Below are 24483 nucleotides of genomic sequence, written 5' to 3'. Positions count from 1 at the left end.
ACACTTTCCTTTCAAAACCTCCCAGTGCGCGTTTGTCCTCCACGAGCATCGTCCAAGTCTCGTGTCCGTAGAGAACTACCGGTCTTATAAGCGTTTTGTAGATAGTCAGTTTGGTACGGCGGCGAACTATATTCGATCTGAGCGTCTTGCAGAGTCCAAAGTACGTACGATTTCCCGCCACTATGCGCCTCCGAATTTCTCTGCTGGTATCGTTATCGGCGGTCACCAGTGAGCCCAAGTACTCGAATTCTTCAACCACCTCGATTTCGTCACCACCGATAGAAACTCGTGGTGGGTGGCTTTCATTGACCTCTCTTGAGCCTCTTCCTATCATGTACTTCGTCTTCGACGTGTTGATGACTAGTCCAATCCATTTAGCTTCGCTTTTCAGTCTGATGTAGGCTTGCTCCATCCTCTCAAAGATACGTGCCATGATATCAATGTCGTCGGCGAAACCAAATAACTGGACGGACTTCGTGAAAATCTTACCACTCGTGTCAATCCCTGCCCTTCGTATTACTCCCTCCAAAGCGATGTTGAATAGCAGACACGAAAGACCATCACCTTGCCGTAACCCTCTACGCGTTTCGAAGGGACTCGAGAATGCCCCTGCAACTCGAACTACGTACATCACCCGATCCACCGTCGCCTTGATCAACCGTATCAGTTTATCCGGAAATCCGTTTTCGTGCATTAGCTGCCATAGCTGGTCCCGATCGATTGTATCATATGCGGCTTTGAAGTCGATAAATAGATGATGTGTGGGCACGTTGTATTCGCGGCATTTCTGCAAAACCTGACGTATGGCGAACACCTGGTCTGTGGTATAGCGTTCACACATAAATCCCACCTGGTACTGCCCCAAGAACTCTCTTGCAATTGATGTTAGTCGGCGGCATAAAATTTGGGAGAGTACCTTGTAGGCGGCGTTCAGCAATGTGATTGCGCGGTAGTTGCTACAATCCAGCTTATCGCTCTTTTTGTAGATGGGACACACGACACCTTCCATCCACTCCTGCGGCAGAATCTCATCCTCCCAAGCCTTGGTAGTCACCCAGTGTAGCGCTCTAGCCAGTGCCTCATCACCGTGTTTAAACAGCTCTCCTGGTAGTTGGTCAACTTGTTGTTATTCAGCCGGCCGATCTCCTCCTGGATTTCCTGGAGATTCGGAGCCGGAAGTCGCATGTCCTGCGCGCGTGCTCCTAGGTTCAATACCATACCGCCACCGTTGTCTGCCATATCGCTATTCAGGTGCTCTTCGTAGTGCTGCCGCCACCTTTGGATCACCTCACGCTCGTTTGTAAGAAGGTTCCCGTTTATGTCCTTACACATATCGGGCTGTGGCACGTGGCCCTTACGTGAACGGTTCAACTTCTCATAGAACGTTCGTGCGTTATTAGCGCGGTACAGTTCCTCCGTCTCCTCACGGTCTCGATCTTCCTGCTGGCGCTTTTTCCTCCGGAAAATCGAGTTTTGTCTGTTCCGCGCCCGTTTGTATCGTGCCTCGTTCGCCCTCGTGCGGTGTTGCAGCAATCTCGCTCATGCTGCATTCTTCTCCTCAACTAACTGCTCACATTCGCCGTCATACCAGTCGTTTCTCTGATCCGGAGCCACCGTGCCTAGTGCAGCGGTTGCGGTGCTTCCAATGGCGGATCGAATATCTCTCCAGCCATCTTCAAGAGATGCTGCGCCTAGCTGCTCTTCCGTTGGGAGTGCCACTTCCAGCTGCTGCGCGTAGTCTTGGGTTAGTCTACCGTCTTGTGGCCACCCAATGTTTAGCCGCGGCGGACGACTCCGACGCGTGTTGATCATCGTCGAGAGTTTTGAGCGCAGGCATACTGCAACGAGGTAGTGGTCGGATTCTGCGGTAAGTGCGTACGTTCGTGATGTCGGAGAAGAATTTACCGTCGATTAGAACGTGGTCGATTTGGTTTTCCGTTACTTGATTAGGTGATTTCCATGTGGCCTTGTGGATATTCTTGCGGGGGAAGAAAGTGCTTCGGACTACCATACACACTTAGATATGACTTAAATCACCTTTTTCATTGAGGGAATCGGTTTCAGGGTTTCCAAACCTGAAACCCAACGTGTCACCTGCAAAACGTGTAGCGCCCAATCTGAACTACCTTTTCAAAGAGCACCCAAACACACTACACGCTGTAGCTTCTAACGTGCGAAAAAAAAAACGGACTGCACTTCTGCAACATCCGTTTCCTGATCCGGACAATCGTGAAATCATGCGATTGGAAGCCACACTTCAACCTTTGAACAACGGTGTCCGGAGATGGTCGACCCCGGCGTTTAGTGAACGGAAAGAAGATCTAGTGAACGGAAGCAAGAAGATCCTGTCCAGGTGCTCGAGGATAAAATTCCCCTGCAATCCAACTGTCAAGCGCAAAGTCTCAAGCCACTGCTTCTCTCAAGGACTGCGACAGAGCTCATCGTTTCCGGTTAGACGTGTTCAGGATTATTTTCCTAGCTATGGACGACGTGGGAGGCAATCCATCGAGAAACAACATGTCCAACCACCCAATAACTAAAACTGACGCCGGTATGAGTATAGCCTGCCTATCCGGGCTCCCTGTAAATCCCCTTTCAAGATGTAAGTCCCATTCTTTCGACCGCTTTTTGGGCAAACCGGAGACACCAACCCGTGCAATAAGTCCTAATAGACACAGTGTCCAAGGCATCCCAAGCACTCCAACCTGGGTTATAAGTTTTATAAATTACAGCAATTTGAACCAACACTCTCCCGACCCTCTCTCTAGGTCCAGAAAACATCCAAATCCGACTATGGCCCCCATCCGATTTCCTCCTGGGAACAACAACCTAACGTTTCATTTGGTTTCTTCTTCCTTTCGGGTTCGGACTGAGGTAGCAAACTTGCTCCCTTCCCGACCCTTCCCTCTTCCGCTGGAGGTTAATTTCTGTCTCCAGTGGAATATCAACGGTTACTGGAACCTCCAATCTCCAATATAGAGCTGCTCACCCTCAACTCGCCGTGGATTACTAGCCCTCAGGAGGTCAATTTGGTTGTTATTGACTCCATGGATCGCTCCCTTGCAGGGAAGTACAAGTGGACCATCAAGGTGGGCTTGAATATCCTGCATTTGGTGGCGATAGGAGTCCTTAGGGATATCCTTTTTGATGTTTATCAGTTCCAATTATTTGAGTCCTTCTCCGAGGTGATGTTCGGTACAGACATCAAAAGACGTAAGCGATGTCATTGATAGCTCTCTCTCCGTCTCTATCCCCATTATGGGGGACATTAACGCACATAATCCAGCCTGGGGTGATTCCTGATCTAATCCTTTCTTTAACAACCACTCGGCCACGCCACCGACGTGACCGAAATTAGTCGGTCCATATTCCCATCTTTTAAATGGTCCACCGACCTATTCGAGAGCAATCATTGTCCAATTTCGGTCACTGTCCACGTCATGCCCCCCGAACATCACCGGAGGCCAGGATGACGCTATGATGCCTCTGACTGGAATGCATATGACCTTGAATATTTCCAAGGCCTTCAAGAGGACCCCCTTCGTCTTTCAATAGTTGGAAGAGTGGGGATTTTCCGGCAACCTTCTTGATTTTGTCCGGGATTTCCTCTCAGGGCATCCTAACCAAAGATTGTGAACCTTTCCGGAGGAAACCGGAGTACTACATGTTGAGTCCTCAGCTGTCCGGACTGAACCTTAAGTTGGGTTATCAGCCCATCTTCAACAAAAAAGATTGTGAACGTTCTCGGAGTCCCCATGGACCGGAGTCTCTCGATCCTTCTGCTCTTTCGCAGAGTCAAAGTAAGTTGTCAAAACAGAAGCAATCTAGTTCGGACATTGTCTAAGTCCAATCGAACCAACAACAGAAGGCTCCGGTTCAGAATCTCGCAGGTTATCATTGATAGCCACCAATTCTACGGAGCTGACCTTTATCGACCACCGTAACCTTATTTCTACGTTTGAACCGCCTCAGGATTGATACTTTCAACATCAGCCTATTCTGCCTGTGGTGAGGCAGCCACCTCGTTCACCGCAGCCATCTTCGAAGAATACAGGATCCCTCCCCGCACTGGATGGGGCCCACTATGTCCGGCGTCGGTCTCACCCCTCCTCCTCAATAGCGCAAGTCAGCCATTATAAATAGCTCCACAGCTTGAAACTTCTGCAGGGTGACAATTCCGTGGCTCTTAGAAGGTCGACCACGTCCGGATACGTTCGGAAAATCATCGGCATGGACAGAGTTACCCAACTTTAACTTTCCCGTCCGGTACAACGTGCGTTTGTGATGTTTGAAGCACTTTGTCTGCCGATGCCTGGTTCCAAGAGACACCTATGGAGTACCTGCTCTATCCGACGAGCATCGTCGATCTCATCTGTTTCTCAAAAGATCTGGGGGAAGGGGCTCGCACTTCCTCATTTATATCACCGTCGCATAGCATAGTTTGTCTGAATTCCTTGGTCTTTAACTGCAGCAATATAAGATCAAAAGTGCTACTTTCCAATAGTAATACTACAATAAGAGATCGTCGAAGATACCATCTTGATTCCAATCGATCCGTCAAAAGCGGTTCCCATTCGACTTGTTTACATTTTGCATCCATAAGAAGCATAGCAAAAAGTTCAAGTGATGCCAGTATTATTTTCACGATTTTATGAATTTTCATACGTTGCCATTTCGACAGTTTTTCACTCCGTCGGTCTCTGTTTAATGTTTTAAAGCTGATAAAATAAACGTTCTAATGTTTTTCTGTTGATTATCCGGCGTTTCGCACAGTTAGACTACTGTCGGACTTATCAAAACAGTCTCGGTATTTACTCCCGTACGGAAATTTCATGACCAAAGGGAATATCAGGTTAGTTTATGACTTCTGGTGTAAATGCCATGCCTCAAGCCAACCCAACCGGAGGGGAGTGCACACTATGTCATCAGGATCCGAATTTTGGGTCATCATATTATGTTTCCTGGATTTGGATTGTTGCATCAATGTTGACTGTTTTGTTACGTCATAGTTTCTAGATCAGCACTTGAAAAGGGCGTAACAGCCAAAATTTATTCCTTTAGATCCTTCTTCTACACATATAACTATATATGTGGACGAAGAATCAGAAGGAATGAATTTAGGCCGTTACGCCCTTTTCAAATGTTGGTCTAGGTTTATCGTCGCACGCTATGTTTAAAGGCAACTATTATGCAAAGTCAATGCACCTCGGATGTTAGGCCGTTAGGTCATAGTTTTTGACCTCTAGTTTAAGGATCCGTGTCGATTGAAATATTTCATCGGTGAAAATTTGACTTTTTTACCATTTAAGGGGATATTTTTAACCTAAAAATCTATTCTGAATTTTTAAAATTTTTTGTAGCAGGTTATATAAAATCCAGGCACTACATTTTTTTCCCGACACTTCAAGGAAAATTTTCATATAAAAACAATTTTCATATGATGAAAGTAGCAGAAGTTATTCTAAAAATACCGAACATATATTTCATTTTTCGATAGCGAATTCTTGTGTAACTGCATATCTCATACGTGTTTAATAAAAATAAACCAGCAACCCTGCACCACTTGTTACCATAGAAACAGAATTTAACGCTGGACAGGTCAAGGAATTAAATTTCAACTGTGTGTTCGTAATCATTTTCTGGAGGGAGGAGACTATGACACAATTTAAGACAAAAACCCTCCTCCTGCGCTACATTAGCTGGTGGGATTAGTCTACCAAATCTTCGGCCCTGTATAAAAAAACCATCCAGGCAAATCTGAAGTCTGGACATCAGAGGTCAACGCAACTCATCACGCTCAACTTGGTCTCACTGGGCGTTACTGCCGAAGTGTTTTAGTTAAACGGGGTGTTTTGAAAGGAAAATAATGCAATGGTTATTACAAGGTATTGGAGAGTCTACCACAGGTAGTTGATTGCTGGTTTAGTGTAACATTGTTGGACTTCTATTCAGACCCCATACGAGCTTTTTGTTACAGTTGGATAGCAGTCGCGCTATCAATCACCAATCAATTTCTTATTATGAAATTCCATGTTCTTGAATTTTGTGAGCGCATCACAGGGAGCCCTTAAAAAGTATACGGAGCAAACAACGGTAGCCATCCACAGAAATTTCTATACTATCTAGCAAAACTACAATATTGTAGTTTATTATTATAATAAATCGTAAGAACATTTAAGACTGGCAGTAATTTCAATATAACTTCTACTATTTTCATCATATGAAAAATGTTTTTATATGAAAATATTTCTTAAAGCATCAGGAAAAATAATTATTGGTTGGACTTGTTTCAAAAAAATTTAAAAAATCAGAAAACGTTTTTAGGTTAAAAATATTACCTTAAATAGTAAAAAAGTCAAAATTTCACCGATAAAATATTTTAATCGATCCAGATCCTTAAACTAGAGGTCAAAAACTATGATCTAACGGCTTAACATCCGAGGTGCATTTACTTTGCATAAAAGTTGCCTTTAAACATAGCGTGCGTCGACCAGTTTTACCCATTGACTACTTTTATTTAAATTTTAAAGTGTTAATATTAAGTCGTCCTCTCCCTCAGTCTTGGCACTATCAACGAGTAAGGAACTTATAAACTATACAAAAAAACTAGCTGACCCGGCTAACTTTGTCTCGCCAAAAATTGGTCTGATACAATTTATTGTGTCCAAAATGTATCTAGGAAACAAATTGGTTCTTCAGAATGATCTCTCATTTTTTTACAACTTTGTTTAATATATGTAGATGATCAAAATTTCAAAATTCCATGCAAATTGTACGAAATACCATTTCATCGGAAAGATTGAGTTTTGATATGCATTCCAATTTCATCAAAACGTTTTTCCTCGTAAAAAGAAGAAGAAAACGAGTATAAATTATCAGAAATTGGGCTGTCTATTCTTGAGTGATGCGCAATCGTACAAATGCCAACTTTGTTTTATATATTAAAAATAAAAAAAATATAGAAGAAGAAGAAGATTACGTTTATGAAGAGAGAAAATTTGCATTCGAAAAGACCGAAAATCTTCGCGAAATGTGAGTAAGGCGTAAAAATGATAAAGTGTTGTAGAAAAATCATCAAGTAGACACAATTCCTGTTTATCTTTCAGGTTTGTTAGAGAAAAGAAGTGATGAGTGAAAATGTATTTCACCGCAAACTACGAAAAAAAAAAACTTCTTAACATTCTCAAAATAACAATAGATTACGGGAGATTTTCGGAAAACTCGCCACCGGAGTAGGACTCACCGCCGGGAATTATCTAAAAGAGGCGTCATCAATTGAATTAATCTTGATTTTTTATGAACACAAATTTCGATCGCAACTGTAGCAGGAGGTCATGGGTTCAATTCCAGGCTCGTCCCTTTCCTAATTTGTATTTCTAGTTCTTCTGTTTTTCACGTTCTATCAAAACGATTCCTACTGTTATAACCGTCCATACTAACAATTCCAAAAAAAACCTCCCGTGGCACCTATGAGAAGTCACAGAGTTCTCTGCATCTTTCTCAAGTTGGTGTCCAACTGACCATCCTTCCCCTTCCTGAGAATTCGCAAGGACGTGGCCAGGACTATTGGAGAGTGCATTGCCTACCAGCGGATGGCAGATTTTAATACAGTTCTGCATAAGAACCTTACAGAAACTGTATAAAATGTTGGCATATACAATTGGAATTGCGGAAGATTTTAATACAACCAATTGTATTGAAATCTTACAATTTTGTATTGTTTTAATACAGTATTTGTATTAAAAACTTACATTTAGTGTATTAAAACCTTCTAGAATTGTATATGCCAAAATTGTATACAATAATTGTGAGATTTGTTTTTTGGGTGCAAGAGATAGTTATTAGTTCCAAATCAAATTCTGTGGTAACTGATGAAACTAATGCTACTCCCATACAATAGTCCAGGCTTGTGCCACCTACGAATTTGTGCGAATTGCTCGATGCCAATGCTAACACAAATTTCGATCTCAAATGTATGTTAATCTTCAGTGAGTCGTACTTTTGTTTTGCAATGAAACTCTACAAATAATTTGCAAATCTCAGTTGCATAACAATGTGTTGAAGAAATGCTGCCTCCAACTACTGGTGAAAGAGACCGAGAGGAACAGTTTTGCAAAAATAGAGAAATCATCCTAAGCGCACTATCATGCAAATGAAGGCACCCGTTCTATTGGCGGCACACACAACCCCATACAACTAATCTCACTATTCATACCAAGTCCAACTAACCAGTTCCGTCTACATACAGAGGAACTGTCCCATTAATCATCTTAGGCATCCATATTCGTCTTGCCGCGGAACAAAGGAATACGTCATGACCTTCATCGCTAATAAATCGCACACACTGTGGGAAAAATCACTTATCACTATAATAAAAATTGATGCAATTGGCTTTGCGATCCCTTATTTTTGCTAGAATGAATATGGGAGCTTTTAAGCGATGAACCGGAACAGTTACCCTAAATGTAATTCGCCTGTCTGTTTGGTGCTCTCCTCCGGTTTTCCTTCTGCTCGTTCGATGTCGATGAGATGTTGAGAAGAATGGATGATGGGCCTATCGGCTCCACTCGAGCTCACTAGATAAGAGATTTGTTGTATCAACAACGTGGCACAGAAGGCGAATAATCGTCGAATGAAGAAAATGAGTGAGGCAATATTTGTCTGAAATCACAGCTTTCTTCTTCTCATACCTATATGCGTAGCTATATAGTTACGTGGACGGAGCCTCCCTGCTTCCCAGATGGAAAAAGGATAAAGCATCAAGGCAAGGCATTTGCAGCTGAGCGCTAAGCGCTACCGCATCTACCATTCAGTTGTGGTGAAGCAGAATATGTAGTTCAAGAGCATCCCATCCGGTTGGTCTTTGAAGTGGTTCTCCGTTCGGAGGGGGGCATGTATACGTGAATCTATATTTATGACAAGCCTTCTAACCACCGCATCGAAGAGCATAATGTACCATGTGGGTACAGCTCACAGGGTTGCACTTATACCGAGTCGGAGTATGTATAAATATTGCAATATTACGGTCTTATGGAAACGATATTTGGGCTGGAAAGCTATTTTGAGATGGTTTTCTGTGACGCTTTTGTTGACTATATACGTTCTAGGTAGTTGCTTTGTGCCGCACTTGATACAGTTCGGAACGGCAACGATTAACTAGAGTGGACGCGATAAGCTGTTGAGATGATTTTGTCAAGGAGCCAACATTGCTGCCATAAATATCCTACCTTGGTTTCATTGTCCTATTTCTGACGTTGGAACGCAACGCTTGGGGTGCATTGCTTCTGTCGTAAACATTATGAAATTGCATTCCAGTCGGGGATGGGCGGTAGTTTTGGTTAATTCCGAAGATACCATAGATACTAAGTATGATTAAACGGAAAACATATAATATGATACTTTTTTAATAGTTGCTTCGCCACAAGCGAGTCAACCTAAATCATCTCCTGAAAATTGAAGTCCGAAAGTTTGAATTAGCGTTACATTACTTAACGGTGACTTTATGGTGACTAATGATTCATTAGTCACCAATGATGAAAGTTAAGTGGATCGAACTGGTCATTGAAACGTTGAAGATGATGACATATTAGGGAAAGGGTCAGAAGAGGACAATACAAGTTCGAAATGATAATATTACGACCTAAATTCATTAGTCGGCCGAGCTTTTTTTTCTGTAAATCATGTTGGTTTGATACAATGCCAAATACAATACATTTCGTTATTGAAGCTTATATACTCCTTGATAATTATGTTTCCCCTATATTGATTCGACCGCACATTTAATTTTGGTTTGCGGTTTTCATGTTTTCACGCTTGGTAGGTATTAATATTCACAGATCAACAATCAGTTTATCATATTGCTGAATAAGGCTGGATGAAGCCAAACTAAAAGTGTTTGAAATGTCTTTTCGAAAGCCAAAATTAAGCGGAAAATTTATGAGCTAGGAATACTATCAGTATAAAAGTCGGCTTGTCGATTAAATCGAATCAGGTACGAGACACTGAAGATGGCGTTACTACTGAGGTCATAATACGAATCTGTTAAAGTTACAATCAAGTGGTCGAATTAAATGGGATAGTACGAATTCGTCTTTACGACAAGTGAGGAAACAAATACCTATCTCAACCGCTGTACACGTTGATGCTTCCTAGACAAATTATTGTTTTTGTAATCATTTGTCATGAGACTAATACAAGTACTCTTATATTTAGGAAAGTTCAGTAATCTTCCACTCCACAAATTCCCTAGAATTGACAGTGTACATCAGCACTGCCTTTCTTTTAAGGTGTGTATCCTTGCTTTGGTCTAATAGCCCAGGCAAGGACCTTTTTTAATTAAACTTATTTATTTCTTCCAATGCTGACATTCACATTGTGAATACTAATAATAAAACAATTAACGTTGATCCAAGATTTAACATTATCTCCTAATAATAAAACTACATGCAAAAGTACTCACCTCATCCCATTTGAGAAATTTTTCTCCATCTTGCAGCGCTTTCGGGACTTCAATCGTGCCCAGCTTCACCGCAGTCGGATTGACCACGGATTGACCTCCCGTATTGCGTGGAGACTGCTGCTGCTGCTGTTGCTTTCCGCTGCCCTCCGCAGTCAATGTTGCCGAAGAAGCCATGCTTGTGTGCTCTTCTGATACACTTTATGCCCTTTTATGTAGTATTAATAACACTCAACACTCACTCAATTGAAGCTACTCCCCCGCCACTACAGGGCTCACCTTCACTCTTCGTTCGCCACTTCCTCACCGAAACCCGTGGCGGTTTCACGTTACGGCGCGTGTTCCAAGGAATAAAAATCTTTGCAAACTTTATTTTGCGTTACTCTCTCTCATCTATACACACGATTCAGTAATTAAATGCAATTAGCACATGCACTTGGTACTTCCGTTTGCCCCCGCACATAAGTCGGTGGCAGTGACGGAGGGAAAGAACACTAATACAAACTGTAAACGCTCTGATACAACATTATCAATCACATCAATATTTAACATTAATAATTCATATTTACACACTCTATTGAAATCAGTTTCAATTTAAATCCGTTTCGGCTGGCCATTCCGCGATCTGACGCAGGTTGATTGCCTGCGGCCGACCACACCCCCACATTTGAGACCAATGGCTGGGTGCTGTGACGTACACAGAGTGCAAACACGACGCTGAAAACCGTCACACGTAACCAACGGCGGTTTGATTTTTGCGAATGTATTCCCGATGTTGCTTTATTGCTATTTTTTCGCTATGTTAATTATTTGGCGCGGATGTCAACGAACGTCGAGTGGGTGATGCTAAGGATGATTAAATCTGGAAAGAAAGAAAAAGTCGACAAATACCTTCGATTAGTTCATTTTTAAAACGGTATTGACTGTAGAGTATAATCGAGGAAGAAAAACGGAAATTTAATAATGTTGGTAACTTTTCTAAAAAAATCGATTTCGAACGAATAATGTCCTTTCTGTGCAACTTTGTTATACGAGGAAGACAAAAGCGATGAAAAATCAATTCCGTCAAGCGCGCTGCGGTTCCATTCCCAAGCTTGTGGCTCCTTTCCTGGATTTTTGTTTCCCTGTGAGCTGATTGCAATGTGCCGAAAGAATGTTTTCGACATCAGCGTCAGATAGCAGCCACTGGTGCAAAACCTGCGGAAATTTGATTCCAGTCACATAAATCCTCGCTAGTGAACTAGGAGTAGCGACAACCGACACAAGGGGTGCAATTTTTATCCACCACAGTGTTTTATGTTTGTAGCCAGTATAAAAAATACCGTTGATTTCGAGACAATGTTTTTACGGGAGATTCTCTTTTGATACCAATAGTTTGATGATTGCTTCCCTTAAAATTGTAATAAGAAAATTAGTTTTCCACTAGATTGAGATTGACATGTGATGGTATGAAAATTGTAAAGGTATGGAAATTGCTATTACAAAAAAAGATTGCAAAAGCCAAACTTCTATCTTTAATATGAAATAAAATAATTAAAATTATAATAAAACGTTAAAAATGGGAACTTTGAATTAAATAGATTACTTTGCTGATAAAAAAAACATGTCACGTCAAACTTTACATAGCATCCGCCATTGTGGTGAGCGTGAAAAGCTGAACAGAGGAAATAAGCGTTCTAGCTGGGTTGATGTTCCTCGTACTGCATCACGCGGCTGCAATTGGTTCGCATCCCGTTAGGCTATATAAGTAAGGTTAAATGTGATGCTGCTGAATGATGGTTGTGTACCAAACCTTGAGAATCGAGAGGTGAATCATCCTAGCTGGAGGGTCGACGAGGGTTACACTTCCAGCGAACACTCAGAAAAATTAGATTTAGCGTCGAGTACACTTCTCATTGGACCACAAGACGAACCTGTTCAGTCCAGTCAGAATGGAGCACTTTTAATGTTTAGCCTAAACTTCCTACCGAAGCCTCGGCGGCGATTAATAATTGTCTACTGCTTTAACACACGTGTGTGATGCGATGCGTCCATGCCCAAGAAAAATAATATGAGCGACAGTCGTTAACCGCAATACTGGCGGAACGACACGATTGCAGAAATTTTGAGAACTGAGACTGAAACGTGATAGGAATATGAGGAAGTTACGACTAAGGGATTATGTAGCAAACACGCCAAGTTTTAAAAACTATGGACGATAACGGATGGTTACCCCTGGGTAGGGTTGTGATACATCCAGAAATGTCGGCCGGAATAGTAGAAGGATTTTTTCCTACATATGACTGGTCAATTTGGCTGACTTCACAATAAACTTATCGATGTTGGTAATAAATTAGGCCAGGCATCGGGTCCTGACGGAATTCCGTATCAAGTTTTCAAACGAGCGATACTGGCTGGCTGTACCGGACTTGTTTAGGTGAAACGACAGAAACTTGTGCTGTTTTCAAAGCCTAAGAAACCTCCGGGAGATCTTTTGGCAAAACCACAACTTGCTTAAATGTTTTAAGCTCAAAAACTTTATCTTTCGAAACTTCAGGCCCTAAATTATAGGTTTCTCCTGGAAAAGATATAAGAACTTATGAGATATTTTAATCGACTCGCTTCCTTTATCAGTACTGTCGCCAAGAAAATAACAAGCGAAAAGGAAGAAACATGAGAGCTTAACATAGCATTGTACAGAAAAAGAATAAAATATATTTCTAAAGCAGAAGAATTGTTTTTGTAAATGGGATTAGAAATTCTAGAACCCTCAGAGTTATTTAAAATAAAATATAAAAAATGAGATGAAACGCTAATTATTTGCTTTCATTGGTTAAGGATGCAGAATGCCGTTTGACAAAATGCTATTTAGATTAACCAGTTGATTTCGTTTTTTATTAAGTGCATGAAGTGATAAATAAGAAGTGAGAAGTGATATGTTCGAAGTGAGAAAGGAGAAGTGAAGTCTGATAAGTGAGAAAAAAGAAATTATGAGTATGAAGTAAGATAATCGAGAAAAAACAAAGTGAAAAACAAGAAGTGAGAGATGATGTTTGAAAAGTTTGAAGCTTAATTTTAAAAGTAAAAAGAATGAAAAAGAAACCAGGAGGAAGAAGAAAGGAGGCACAAGGAAGACGGAAGAAACAAGAACAAAGAAGGTAAAAGCAAAAAGAAAGTAGGCACAAGGAAGAAAGGTGTTAGAAAGATGAAGGAGGAAAACGAAATAGGAAGAAGGGAAGAAGGAAAAAGAGCGAAGTAAGAAGAAATAAGAAAGCAGGAAGAAGTAAAAAGAAAGACGTAAGAAGGAAGAACGGCATGGCGAATGCTGGGTAAAGCGTACCATTGGTACTTCGCGTACCTGAAGGAATAAAATAGACCCCATCTCGCGGTCCTTAGCCTCTTACTCAGCAACTACTATCCCTACCTCCCCGCGGTGCTGGCCGGGATACGAGCAACCTTAGGGAAGATCGGGTAACCAACCCCGGTGGGAACTATGGTCGTATGCTGACAGGGAAGGGGGGGTTTGCTCCTCTCCGGAGGTGCAAATCTTATTGAGCGTCTGTTCTCCTTGTCAGGATCGGCTCACAACAGCGTCTGTTCTCCATGTTAGGGGCGGCTGATCATCGTCCGAGTGCCAGCGAGGGACTCTAAGTGAAACTGTGTACCATGGTCCACCGGAAATAAGGAGGAATGGTCCTCCGGAAATTTAGGGGGTTTAATGTCAGGCCCTGCAAGCCAGCCTTTAAAAAATCATAAGCAACGAACAATCAACAAGAGAGTACGGACCGGAACCATCGGCGAAGACCACTGCGACGAAAAGGGACTAGCGATTGGAAACTCGGTTCGTGGAACTGCAAATCTCTCAACTTCATCGGGAGCACACGCATACTCGCCGATGTGCTCAAGGACCGTGGATTCGGCATCGTAGCGCTGCAGGAGGTTTGTTGGAAGGGATCAATGGTGAGAACGTTTAGAGGTAATCATACCATCTACCAGAGCTGCGGCAACACACACGAGCTGGCATAGTGATGGGCGATATGCAAAGGCGCGTGATCGGGTGGTGGCCGATCAATGAAAGAATGTGCAGGTTGAGGATCAAACAGGTTGAGGTTCTTCAACTTCAGCATAATCAACGTCCATAGCCCACACTCCGGAAGCACTGATGATGATAAGGACGCATTCTACGCGCAGCTGGAACGTGAGTACGACAGCTGCCCAAGCCACGACGTCAAAATCATCATAGGAGAATTGAACGCTCAGGTAGGCCAAGAGGAGGAGTTTAGACCGACTATTGGAAAGTTCAGCGCTCACCGGCTGACGAACGAAAACGGCCTACAACTAATTGATTTCGCCGCCTCCAAGAATATGGCCATTCGTAGCACCTACTTCCAACACAGCCTCCCGTATCGGTACACCTGGAGATCACCACTGCAGACAGAATCACAAATCGACCACGTTCTGATTGATGGACGGCACTTCTCCGACATTATCGACGTCAGGACATATCGTGGCGCTAACATCGACTCTGACCACTATCTGGTGATGGTTAAACTGCGCCCAAAACTATCCGTCATCAACAATGTTCGGTACCGACGACCGCCGCGGTACGATCTAGAGCAACTGAAGCAACCTGATGTCGCCACTGCATACGCGCAGCATCTCGAGGCAGAGTTGCCGGAAGAGGGTGAGCTCGATGGGCCCCTCTTGAGGACTGCTGGAATACAGTCAAAGCAGCCATTAACGACGCAGCGGAGAACAACGTCGAGTATATGGGTCGAAGTCGACGGAACGATTGGTTCGACGAAGAGTGCAGACAGATTCTGGAGGAGAAGGACGCAGCGCGGGCGGTCGCGCTGCAGCAAGGTACCCGGCAGAACGTGGAACGTTATAGACGGAAGCGGAGACAGCAGACCCGCCTATTTCAGGAGAAGAAACGCCGCCTGGAAGAAGCGGAGTGCGAGGAGATGGAACAGCTGTGCCGTTCTCAAGATACACGCAAGTTCTATCAGAAGCTCAACGCATCCCGCAAAGGCTTCGTGCCGCTAGCCGAAATGTGCCGGGATAAGGATGGGAGCATCTTGACGGACGAACGTGGGGTGATCGAAGGTGGAAGCAGCACTACGAGGAACATCTGAGTGGCGCTGAGAGTACAGGCACTGAAAGTCAAGGCAGCGGAGGAGATGACTACGTCAGTTCAGCGGACGATGGAAGCCAACCAGCCCCCACCTTGAGGGAAGTTAAGGATGCCATTCAACAGCTAAAGACCAATAAAGCAGCTGGTAAGGATGGTAACGCTTATAAGACCGGTAGTTCTCTACGGATACGAGACCTGGACGATGCTCGTGGAGGACCAACGCGCAATGGGAGTTTTCGAAAGGAAAGTGTTGCATACCATCTATGGTGGGGTGCAGATGGCGGACGATACGTGGAGGAGGCGAATGAACCACGAGTTGCATCAGCTGTTGGGAGAACCATCCATCGTTCACACCGCGAAAATCGGAAGACTGCGGTGGGCCGGGCACGTAGCCAGAATGTCGGACAGTAATCCGGTAAAAATGGTTCTCGACAACGATCCGACGGGAACAAGAAGGCGAGGTGCACAGCGGGCAAGGTGGATCGATCAGGTGGAGGACGACTTGCGGACCCTCAGCAGACTGCGTGGTTGGCGAAGTGCAGCCATGGACCGAGCTGAATGGAGAAGTCTTTTATGTGCAGCACAGGCCACTCCGGCCTTAGTCTGATGATAAATAAATAAAAAGGATGGTATCGGAGCTGAGCTCATCAAGATGGGCCCGGAAAAGCTGGCCACTTGCCTGCACAAACTGATAGTCAGAATCTGGGAAACTGAACAGCTGCCGGAGGAGTGGAAGGAAGGGGTTATATGCCCCATCTACAAGAAAAGCGACAAACTGGAGTGTGAGAACTTCCGAGCGATCACCATCCTTAATGCCGCCTACAAAGTGATATCCCAGATCATCTTCCGTCGTCTGTCACCATTAGTGAACGAGTTCGTGGGAAGTTATCAAGCCGGCTTCGTTGACGGCCGCTCGACAACGGACCAGATCTTTACTGAACGGCAAATCCTTCAAAATGCCGTGAATACCAGGTCCAAAGGCCCCATCTGTTCATTGATTTCAAGGAGGCATACGACAATATAGACCGCGTAGAGCTATGGAAAATTATGGACGAGAACAGCTTCCGTGGGAAGCTTACCAGACTGACCAAAGCCACGGTGGATGGTGTGCAAAACTGTGAGAAGATTTCGTGCGAACACTCCAGTTCGTTCGAATAGTCCCGGGGACTAAGATAAGTTGATGGGCTTTCGTGCCTGTTTTTCAACACTGCGCTAGGAGGTGTCATGCGGAGAGCCGGGTGTAACAGCCAGGGTATGATTTTAAACATATCCAGTCAATTTATTGCCAGCTGAACATTTGCAAAGGTGGCAAAACTGTACACCCGCCTGAAACGTGAAGCAACAAAAGTTGGACTGGTGGTGAATGCGTCAAAGACAAAGTACATGCTTGTGGGCGGAACCGAGCGCGACAGGGCCCGCCTGGGAAGCAGTGTTACGATAGACGGGGATACCTTCGAGGTGGTCGAGGAATTCGTCTACCTCGGATCCTTGCTAACGGCTGACAACAACGTTAGTCGTGAAATACGAAGGCGCATCATCTGTGGAAGTCGGGCCTACTACGGGCTCCAGAAGAAACTGCGGTCGAAAAAGATTCGCCACTGCACCAAATGTGTCATGTACAAGACGCTTATAAGACCGGTTGTTTTCTACGGACATGAAACATGGACGAGGAGGACTTGCAAGCACTCGGAGTATTCGAGATACGGGTGCTTAGGACCATCTTTGGCAATCACTACTAACATCCCATTTCTCACCATACACTACTCGCAATCTGAGGTAATTTTATTCAACTATTCGGCTAAACGGCATTCGATCAAATGGTCTAACACTAACTAACACTGGTCTAACACTTCCTTTGGAAGTTCCCCAGGCATTTCTCCGAAAATTCATCCAGGAATTCCTCCAGAAACATCCACCAGAAAACTTGCTAACAGTTTAGCATTCGGATTCGGTGAATCAGTCAATCCCATAAGCGCATCGCAAGCATTGGCGTCAAATAAATGCAACTCACAGGGCTTTTAGCTGGTGCAATTTATGTCTGCTAACTAACACGCGCGTTTTCTTTCGAAAGCTTTTTGTTTTCATACAGCTAAGTCATTCTACGTCACATTTCGTCTTTATTTCATCGTAGTGGATCCTGCCTTATGGGATATCTGAAATTTAATGTTTCTGGAATATCCTTCTCGACATCCATGTACACTAGCCTCTTCATGATTTCTAAAAGTATCAAACATTCAACCGGTCACCCAAGAACAACAATTCTTATGCCAAGATAAGTCTCCCATCAAATTTTCAGTTAACTCAGCTAATTTGTTTCAGCTGTTTCCAATTTTGAAAAAAAAATCTAACAAGAGATATAAACGCCTAATATCAACAACATCTAAACAGAAGTTTTTGGTGTGCTCTACAAGTCTGGTGAAGATTGCGATTCGTTCCGTTCACATTTTGACCACGTAAAAGTGATTTTCAAGCTTTTAAGTGCATAAAAACAATGTTTTCTTTAAAAGTCGTTGTTCTACAAAATTCTAGAATTTATTAGAAATCATTGCTATTTTACTATATTATTATTTCTCTTATTTTCCAGGATATTTGAGGTAATATAATTGCCAATGTGCGATTTACCGTTAAATTCTTAAAAATCAGAAGCTGAACATTTGTCATCAATTTACACGTTAGGATTTCTTCAAACAAGTTATTCGAACAAATAAATATTTCTAGGAATTGCCTAGAAAACTCCTCCCAAAAAATGTCCTCCGGAAATCGTTTAAGAGTTCCCCCGAAAATTCCTCCAGAATATTTTCGACAGATAACCTAAAGAATCTTCCAGAAATTCCTAAAAGAATTCTCGGAGAATTTCTTTATTAATTTTTTCATCGAAAATTCTTTCAGGCAGAATTCCCGAAGCATATTTTTTGTGGGAAAACCCGAAGAAGTTCCTGAGAGATTCCCGGAACAACTGCTGAAGCATTCATCGATGACATTTTTGGAGAAATTTTAAAAGGAATTCCGTGTTTTGAGTCCTGAAGACATTCTTGAAGAAAGTTCCGATGGAATTTCTTAGCATTTTAAACAAATTTGGAAAGAAATTCTGGAATAATTTTAAACCGAAATACCAAAAAAATCTAATAGGATTTACCGAATGCTTTTTTGAAGCAATTTATTAAATTTCCGAGGAAAAATTTCCACATTTTCTGGAAGATTCAATGTCAATGTCCTTTAGAAAAAATATGTTCCGTGCAAAGCAAAAGTTCTTGTGCTTCTTTAATCTATAAAATCCCATACAAAGCCGTTTTTCAGCTATGTTTAGCACACTTTTCTAGCTAATTGCAGTTGTGGGTTGGTCACCAGCCAATGAATTCGATTTAGTGACTTCAACTTAACATAGCAGGTTAAAATTCTGTTTATGAAAAAAAAACTTACAAACTCATTAGCTACAAAAGTCTTTTAAAAAACATCGGCGTAGTAAAAATTTCGGCGGTGTGGTCAATGTTCATACGGCGAATCATTTTCAAAGGCGATGGTGGCGTAAGAAAATCTTCAGCGTCGGTGTTGTCCGTTGTCCTTTAATATTGTAATGCAACAGCCTCTAACAATATCCTCTACACTGCTATACTGCTTCCAAGATAATACAAACATCACCAGTGTTATAATAACCTTTTACAATTCCCGTTTAAAACCAAACATGCTAATAAAAGATTGATATTTTTTATAAACATACATTGTTGGGTATCTTTTCTTTGTAAGTAAAATCATAAAACTTGATTGAGTCACACTAATTAAGAGTGGCTTGAGCTTTTTGGAAGACAGACATCCCAATATTGTAATCACGTTACAATGCCAGACCACGCGCAGTGACATGAAGCAGAAACCCGTTGCCCTCAAGCACAATATTGATTGCTGTTTGTCCGGGTTTGATGTGACCGGCCACAGATGGTCATTTCTCCTTGTTCAATTGGTTGGTTTGCTAGTAATGTATTTTGGTTTTGCTTGTTCGCTCCGAATAAATTGAATGAAGGTTCTGCTTTTTGTATTGAGCTGGGCGGGGATGTGTCCTACTATCTCATCGCCAATCAAGATCCGGAAAGAGTATGGAAAAAAACTAATTCCTGGTTAATCTTTTTAAAAGCAAAGGATTGTTATGTGTCAGTTTTTTTGTTAGGGCACTGACAGACTGCAAATCAATATGAAATTGTTCCTGGTTTGCAATTAAAACAGGGTAACTAGCTTGAAAGAGTTTCTTTGACGATGTAGTCAATGCTCATCGCTAAGCATCGCTGAATAGCTCGATTATCGATTTCGTGACAGTTCATGACTTAATTGAAGTATTTATGAATTTTTAAACTTGACTTGACTCTCCGCAATGGAACCAACTAAACAAACAGGAATGAAACCATAATTTTCTGTACTGCACGTTTTGTTACGCTCACAAGTATGCTGATTTGAAATTAAATATCATCGGACGTAAAGCTAATATGATTATAAAAGCCTCTTCGCATTATAGAAGAACCTTCCGATGGTGGATTCGATCCCTATGACACGCCTTAAATCTATAAACGACGGTCTTTTTTATGATGGTGCCACTGAATACATCTATAGAGGAAGTACATACAACTTATCGCATGCAGTCCATAACGAGTACCCGTGCGATTAAGGAACGGTGGAACCACGCCATAGAAAATACCATAAGCGCATCAAACGAGACCACAGAGGGCGTTGCAGCGTGAAAGCGAATCATGGAGCTAACCACAGTTTTCAATTAAATTTTGCAGTCAACCAGCGTCGTCACTATTGTCGTAGAGGGCAGATTGGTGCAAGAAAAACCGATTCCTGCACCAAGGGCTGATCCTACGGAAAACCGAAATAAAAAATATCTACACACTTTGATAAATTTAATTAAAGCTAACCCACCAGTGTGAAGGCTTTGTGTGATGGCGCCTAGATGCTGTTCTGCTCCGAGTACAGCCTCCTTTTATGTGCCTTACACACCCAACCCGTTTACCACATTACAGCACGTTACGCACATGCGAACCTAAACCATCCGTGCGTGTTTTCGTGGGAAAAACTGAGGTACTGCTTAATAATGTAGCATGCTTGAGCGCTATTTACCGAAATGATAGTAAAACTCGTTTTACCGCACCATGGATGATGTTTACCGATAAATCAACCACTCGGCTGTTTCGATTAGGGAGTGATGTGAGTTAGGGTTATTGATCACGGTTCGATCAGTATATCAAACCATGAATCTACCACTAAATTGATAAATTAATGAGATATCATTAGAAAGAAATTCCCAATTTCTATGTTAGAAAATCGCCTTTTACCAACTGCAGCAATTCTCGGTTATGTCAAAGATATATCTGGGTTAGAATGATTGGTTATAATGTTTCAGCATAATACTTACCCGATGTCAGACTAAACTCCTATAAGAATAGTATCACAATGTGCCACGTTTGGAAATTCTCCTGCTCGTTTGGTATGCGAAATTGTATGGAAGTGACAGATGATGCCTGTTCCAACGCTAACACCTGACAGCTCACTGTATGCTAGGCTTAAGACTTGTCAATCAAACATTCTGTATGTGGAAAAAATACTTCAAAAGTTAGATGGCAATCCATCTTCCAGTGGAAACGTACAGCCATGAAGAAGGAACCGACAAGAAAAAAATCATCGTGCAGGTTGTGTCTGGTTCTTGTTTATAGTAAACAATTTTTATTGTAACATAGCTAAGCGGCTTTGAGCAAACAGACTCTCCACAATAACCGAAATCATTTTAGAATTCTTATTGCTACGTCGAAAACTAAGTTACAGAGTATACGGAAAGTTCTTTAAATTAAGATAAAATTTTTAAACATTTGATACAATTTTTAAACATTTGTCACTTTTAAGTTTAATTACAGTTTAATTCTCCAAATGATACAGACCCTCAGGATCTACAAGAACCAGTTGCTAGTACATCGGATTCTTTCCTCACATGGATGATTTGCAAACAAAATTTGTTCTGCAAAGTTGATCGGAATAATCTTCTTCTTCTATAGCTCTACATTCCAACTGGAACTTGGTCTGCTTAGCAACTTAGTATTCTATTAGCATTTACTCAGTTATTAACACTTCCGTTACCAACCATCTTTTTGAAAACAAAAATTAAAATCTTTTCGGCTTTAACTTTTTTGTCTTTTAACTTTTTTTATCGCAAAGGAAGCGGAATTTTTTAGGAGTTTTATGAATTTCCAGGATTGGTCAATTGGTTCCGGAGTTATTCCGGATTTAAAATGGGTGATTCAAGGGTAAGTTTTGAAAAATAAATAAACCCCATCATGCGGCAAACAAACTTCATGATTTCAAAAGTTATGGCATTTTCTTTACATCCTGGGCCATATTTGAACCGATCCGAAAATCAACACTTCATATAAGTAGCCGCATTTTTCCGTTGGTTAAAAAAAATATAGTTACTTCGGAGAAAAGTTAGGTAAGGTCTGTAGCTTTTCATTGGTGTTCATATTACTGCATAATGTTGACCTGAAAAAACAGTGTCCACAACAGGAGACACTCCCTCATCCCTAAAAAATTCAAATTTTCTAAAAAAAATGGAAATTGTCAATCAAGAAATCAGTCACTTCAATTCGTCGAGCTGAGTCGATTGATATTCCGGTCCAACTAAGCTGTATGTAAAAGGCAAAAACACTAAAATAAAGAACACTGCACAGCAAATAATTTCGAAAAATCAAAGACGTGTAAAATTTAAGCTTATCCCATCAAACAAAGTGCTCGAAGCGTTTAAAGTGCTCGTTCTCAGTAATGCGCTGACCGATTTTCATGACCTTAGGGAAGACTGAGATCTAGGGAACTGTTGGGAAGATTTTTTATAGAAGACATGCACTGACATGTTTGGGGGCTACGAAATGGTGAGTTGACATCCGGGAAGGAGCGCCTAACATAGCTCTGATCCTCACAAGTTCCAATACTCATTTACCGCCAGCTAAGGGTTGTGTACTTAGCTGGTAGTGAAGCCAGCACAGAAAGAAATAACTAAAACTAAACAGCATGTAAAACTTGCGATGCGGAAATTTACGGTTTTCTACGCTGAAATGGTGCCTTTCCTAACAAGTTTGCATACAACTTGCATGCAATACTGATGATTCACGTTAAATATTGGATACATTTAGGCTATATCCCGCATGGTATTACGCTAATAATGGCGTTACTTTTATGTGCATGATTTTTAGCGTAAATGTCAGTGGATTTTTCTATCTATGATGGGCTAGACTGGCCCAGGAAACAAAAAGTTAAGAAAATTATTTTGAGCTTTTTAGTGGAATGTCTTCACTTGTCATTAGAGATGGGCATTAAGATCCGGAGCCGTGAAAAAGATCCGGATCTTTGAAGTGAGTGAATGATTCATGGATCATTTTTTAAAAGATCCGGTTCACCAGATCAACAAATTATCTGACCATTTGTAAGGAAATAATAAAATGAAAAGTTTTTTGTTACCTGTTACCTGTGTTCAAAAGTGTGAGCCTGAATGACTAACGTTTCCCAATTTTGCATTCTTCTTGCGTTTCGTTCAAAGGATCCGATCCGGTTGAAAGATCCGGATCATTAGTGTGAATGACCCAGATCGGATCCGTTCATCGAAGTGATCCGTTTTACCCATCTCTACTTGTCATAAGACGAGTTTGTACAATCCCATTTAAATCCACCACTTAATTGTACCTTGACAGATACGTATTTCGACCTCAACAGTAAGGTCGTCCTTACAACACTGAGTGTTTTGGTGAGAAAATTAATCTCTCAAAATTTCAGCTCAATCGCTTGTTGCATAAGCTGGCGCATTTGATTTGAAGTTTGTATGGAGATTTCAACCAAAATATATAGGAAAACACACCTCCGGCAATCATTCGATCTGGAAATTGGTTCTGATTGCTCGATTGAGCTTAGAAATGCAAAAAAGGCAGTTTGTATGGTACAAAAAAATTTCACAGAACATTGTATGATGATCAAAATAATGTTTGTATAGTTACGAAGTGGGTGAAAGGATACGTGAAAGAATAATCGTTGCCATATTTAGAACACGGGTCCGAAACCTTACTATAATCCAATGTTATGCGCCAACCGATGCTGCCGATCTGCAAGACAAAGAGAACTTCTACAGTCAACTCAATGCCGTCGTAGATAGAATTCCGAAGGGTGATATCAAGATCTGTTTGGGTGACTTCAATGCGAAGATCGGATCCGACAACTCGAACCATAAGCGCATTATAGGACACCATGGTATCGGAGAAATGAACGAAAACGGAGAGCTGTTTGCAGAATTTTGTGGTAATAACGACATGGTGATCCGGGGATCGCTCTTCCCTCATCGACCAGTTCACAAGGACACGTGGGTCTCCCGTGACGGCTTTACAGTAAATCAAATCGACCACATCTGCATCATCCGAAAATGGAAACGGAGCCTTCTTGATGAACGGAATAAACGTAGTGCCGATATCGCGTCTGATCATCACCTCCTCATCGGCGAAATACGCCTGTGCATTGCGCGGATTCGTCGGCATGAGGAGAGAGTTGGACGACGGTTTAACACACGCCGACTGGATGATGCCATTGTGCTGCAGATATTCCGGAAGGTGACAGCGTGGAAGACCAATGGACCGCCATCAAGAATGCCTTCATCGCCACCAGCGAGAACAATCTGGGCGAACTGTGCACCCAGAGAAAACAATGGATCACCGATGAGACCTGGAGGAAGATAGAGGAGCGAAGAGAAGCCAAAGCCGCGATAGAGCGATAAAAAACCAGAGGAGCCAAAGTCTTAGCCCGTCAACGATACTCGGCTCTTGAGAAGGAAGTGAAACGCTCATGTCGACGGGACAAGCGAGCGTGGGCAGACTCTCTGGCCGACGAAGGTGAGAGAAAGCCG

General features: G+C 42.2%; 1 protein-coding gene across 16 annotated transcripts in view; it reads right to left on the bottom strand.

Annotated features, from left to right (window-relative positions):
* LOC134213208 (1-phosphatidylinositol 4,5-bisphosphate phosphodiesterase classes I and II) overlaps window positions 1-24483 on the bottom strand; it is a 262306-nt gene that overhangs the window by 212918 nt on the left and 24905 nt on the right. For 10 of the 16 annotated variants that reach the window (XM_062691928.1, XM_062691929.1, XM_062691926.1 and 7 more), the window contains one exon: window positions 10460-11318. In XM_062691928.1, coding sequence (XP_062547912.1) covers window positions 10460-10633 — 174 coding nt within the window. In that variant the 5' untranslated portion in view covers window positions 10634-11318. The remainder of the gene's footprint in view (window positions 1-10459; window positions 11319-24483) is intronic. The other 6 variants (XM_062691940.1, XM_062691941.1, XM_062691942.1 and 3 more) reach the window with 4 other exon arrangements.

This window comes from Armigeres subalbatus, chromosome 2 (assembly GCF_024139115.2).
Source record: "Armigeres subalbatus isolate Guangzhou_Male chromosome 2, GZ_Asu_2, whole genome shotgun sequence".
Classification (NCBI taxonomy): domain Eukaryota; kingdom Metazoa; phylum Arthropoda; class Insecta; order Diptera; family Culicidae; genus Armigeres; species Armigeres subalbatus.
The sequence above is the reverse complement of the archived record's forward strand: the minus strand, read 5'-3'. Positions and strand labels throughout refer to the sequence as shown.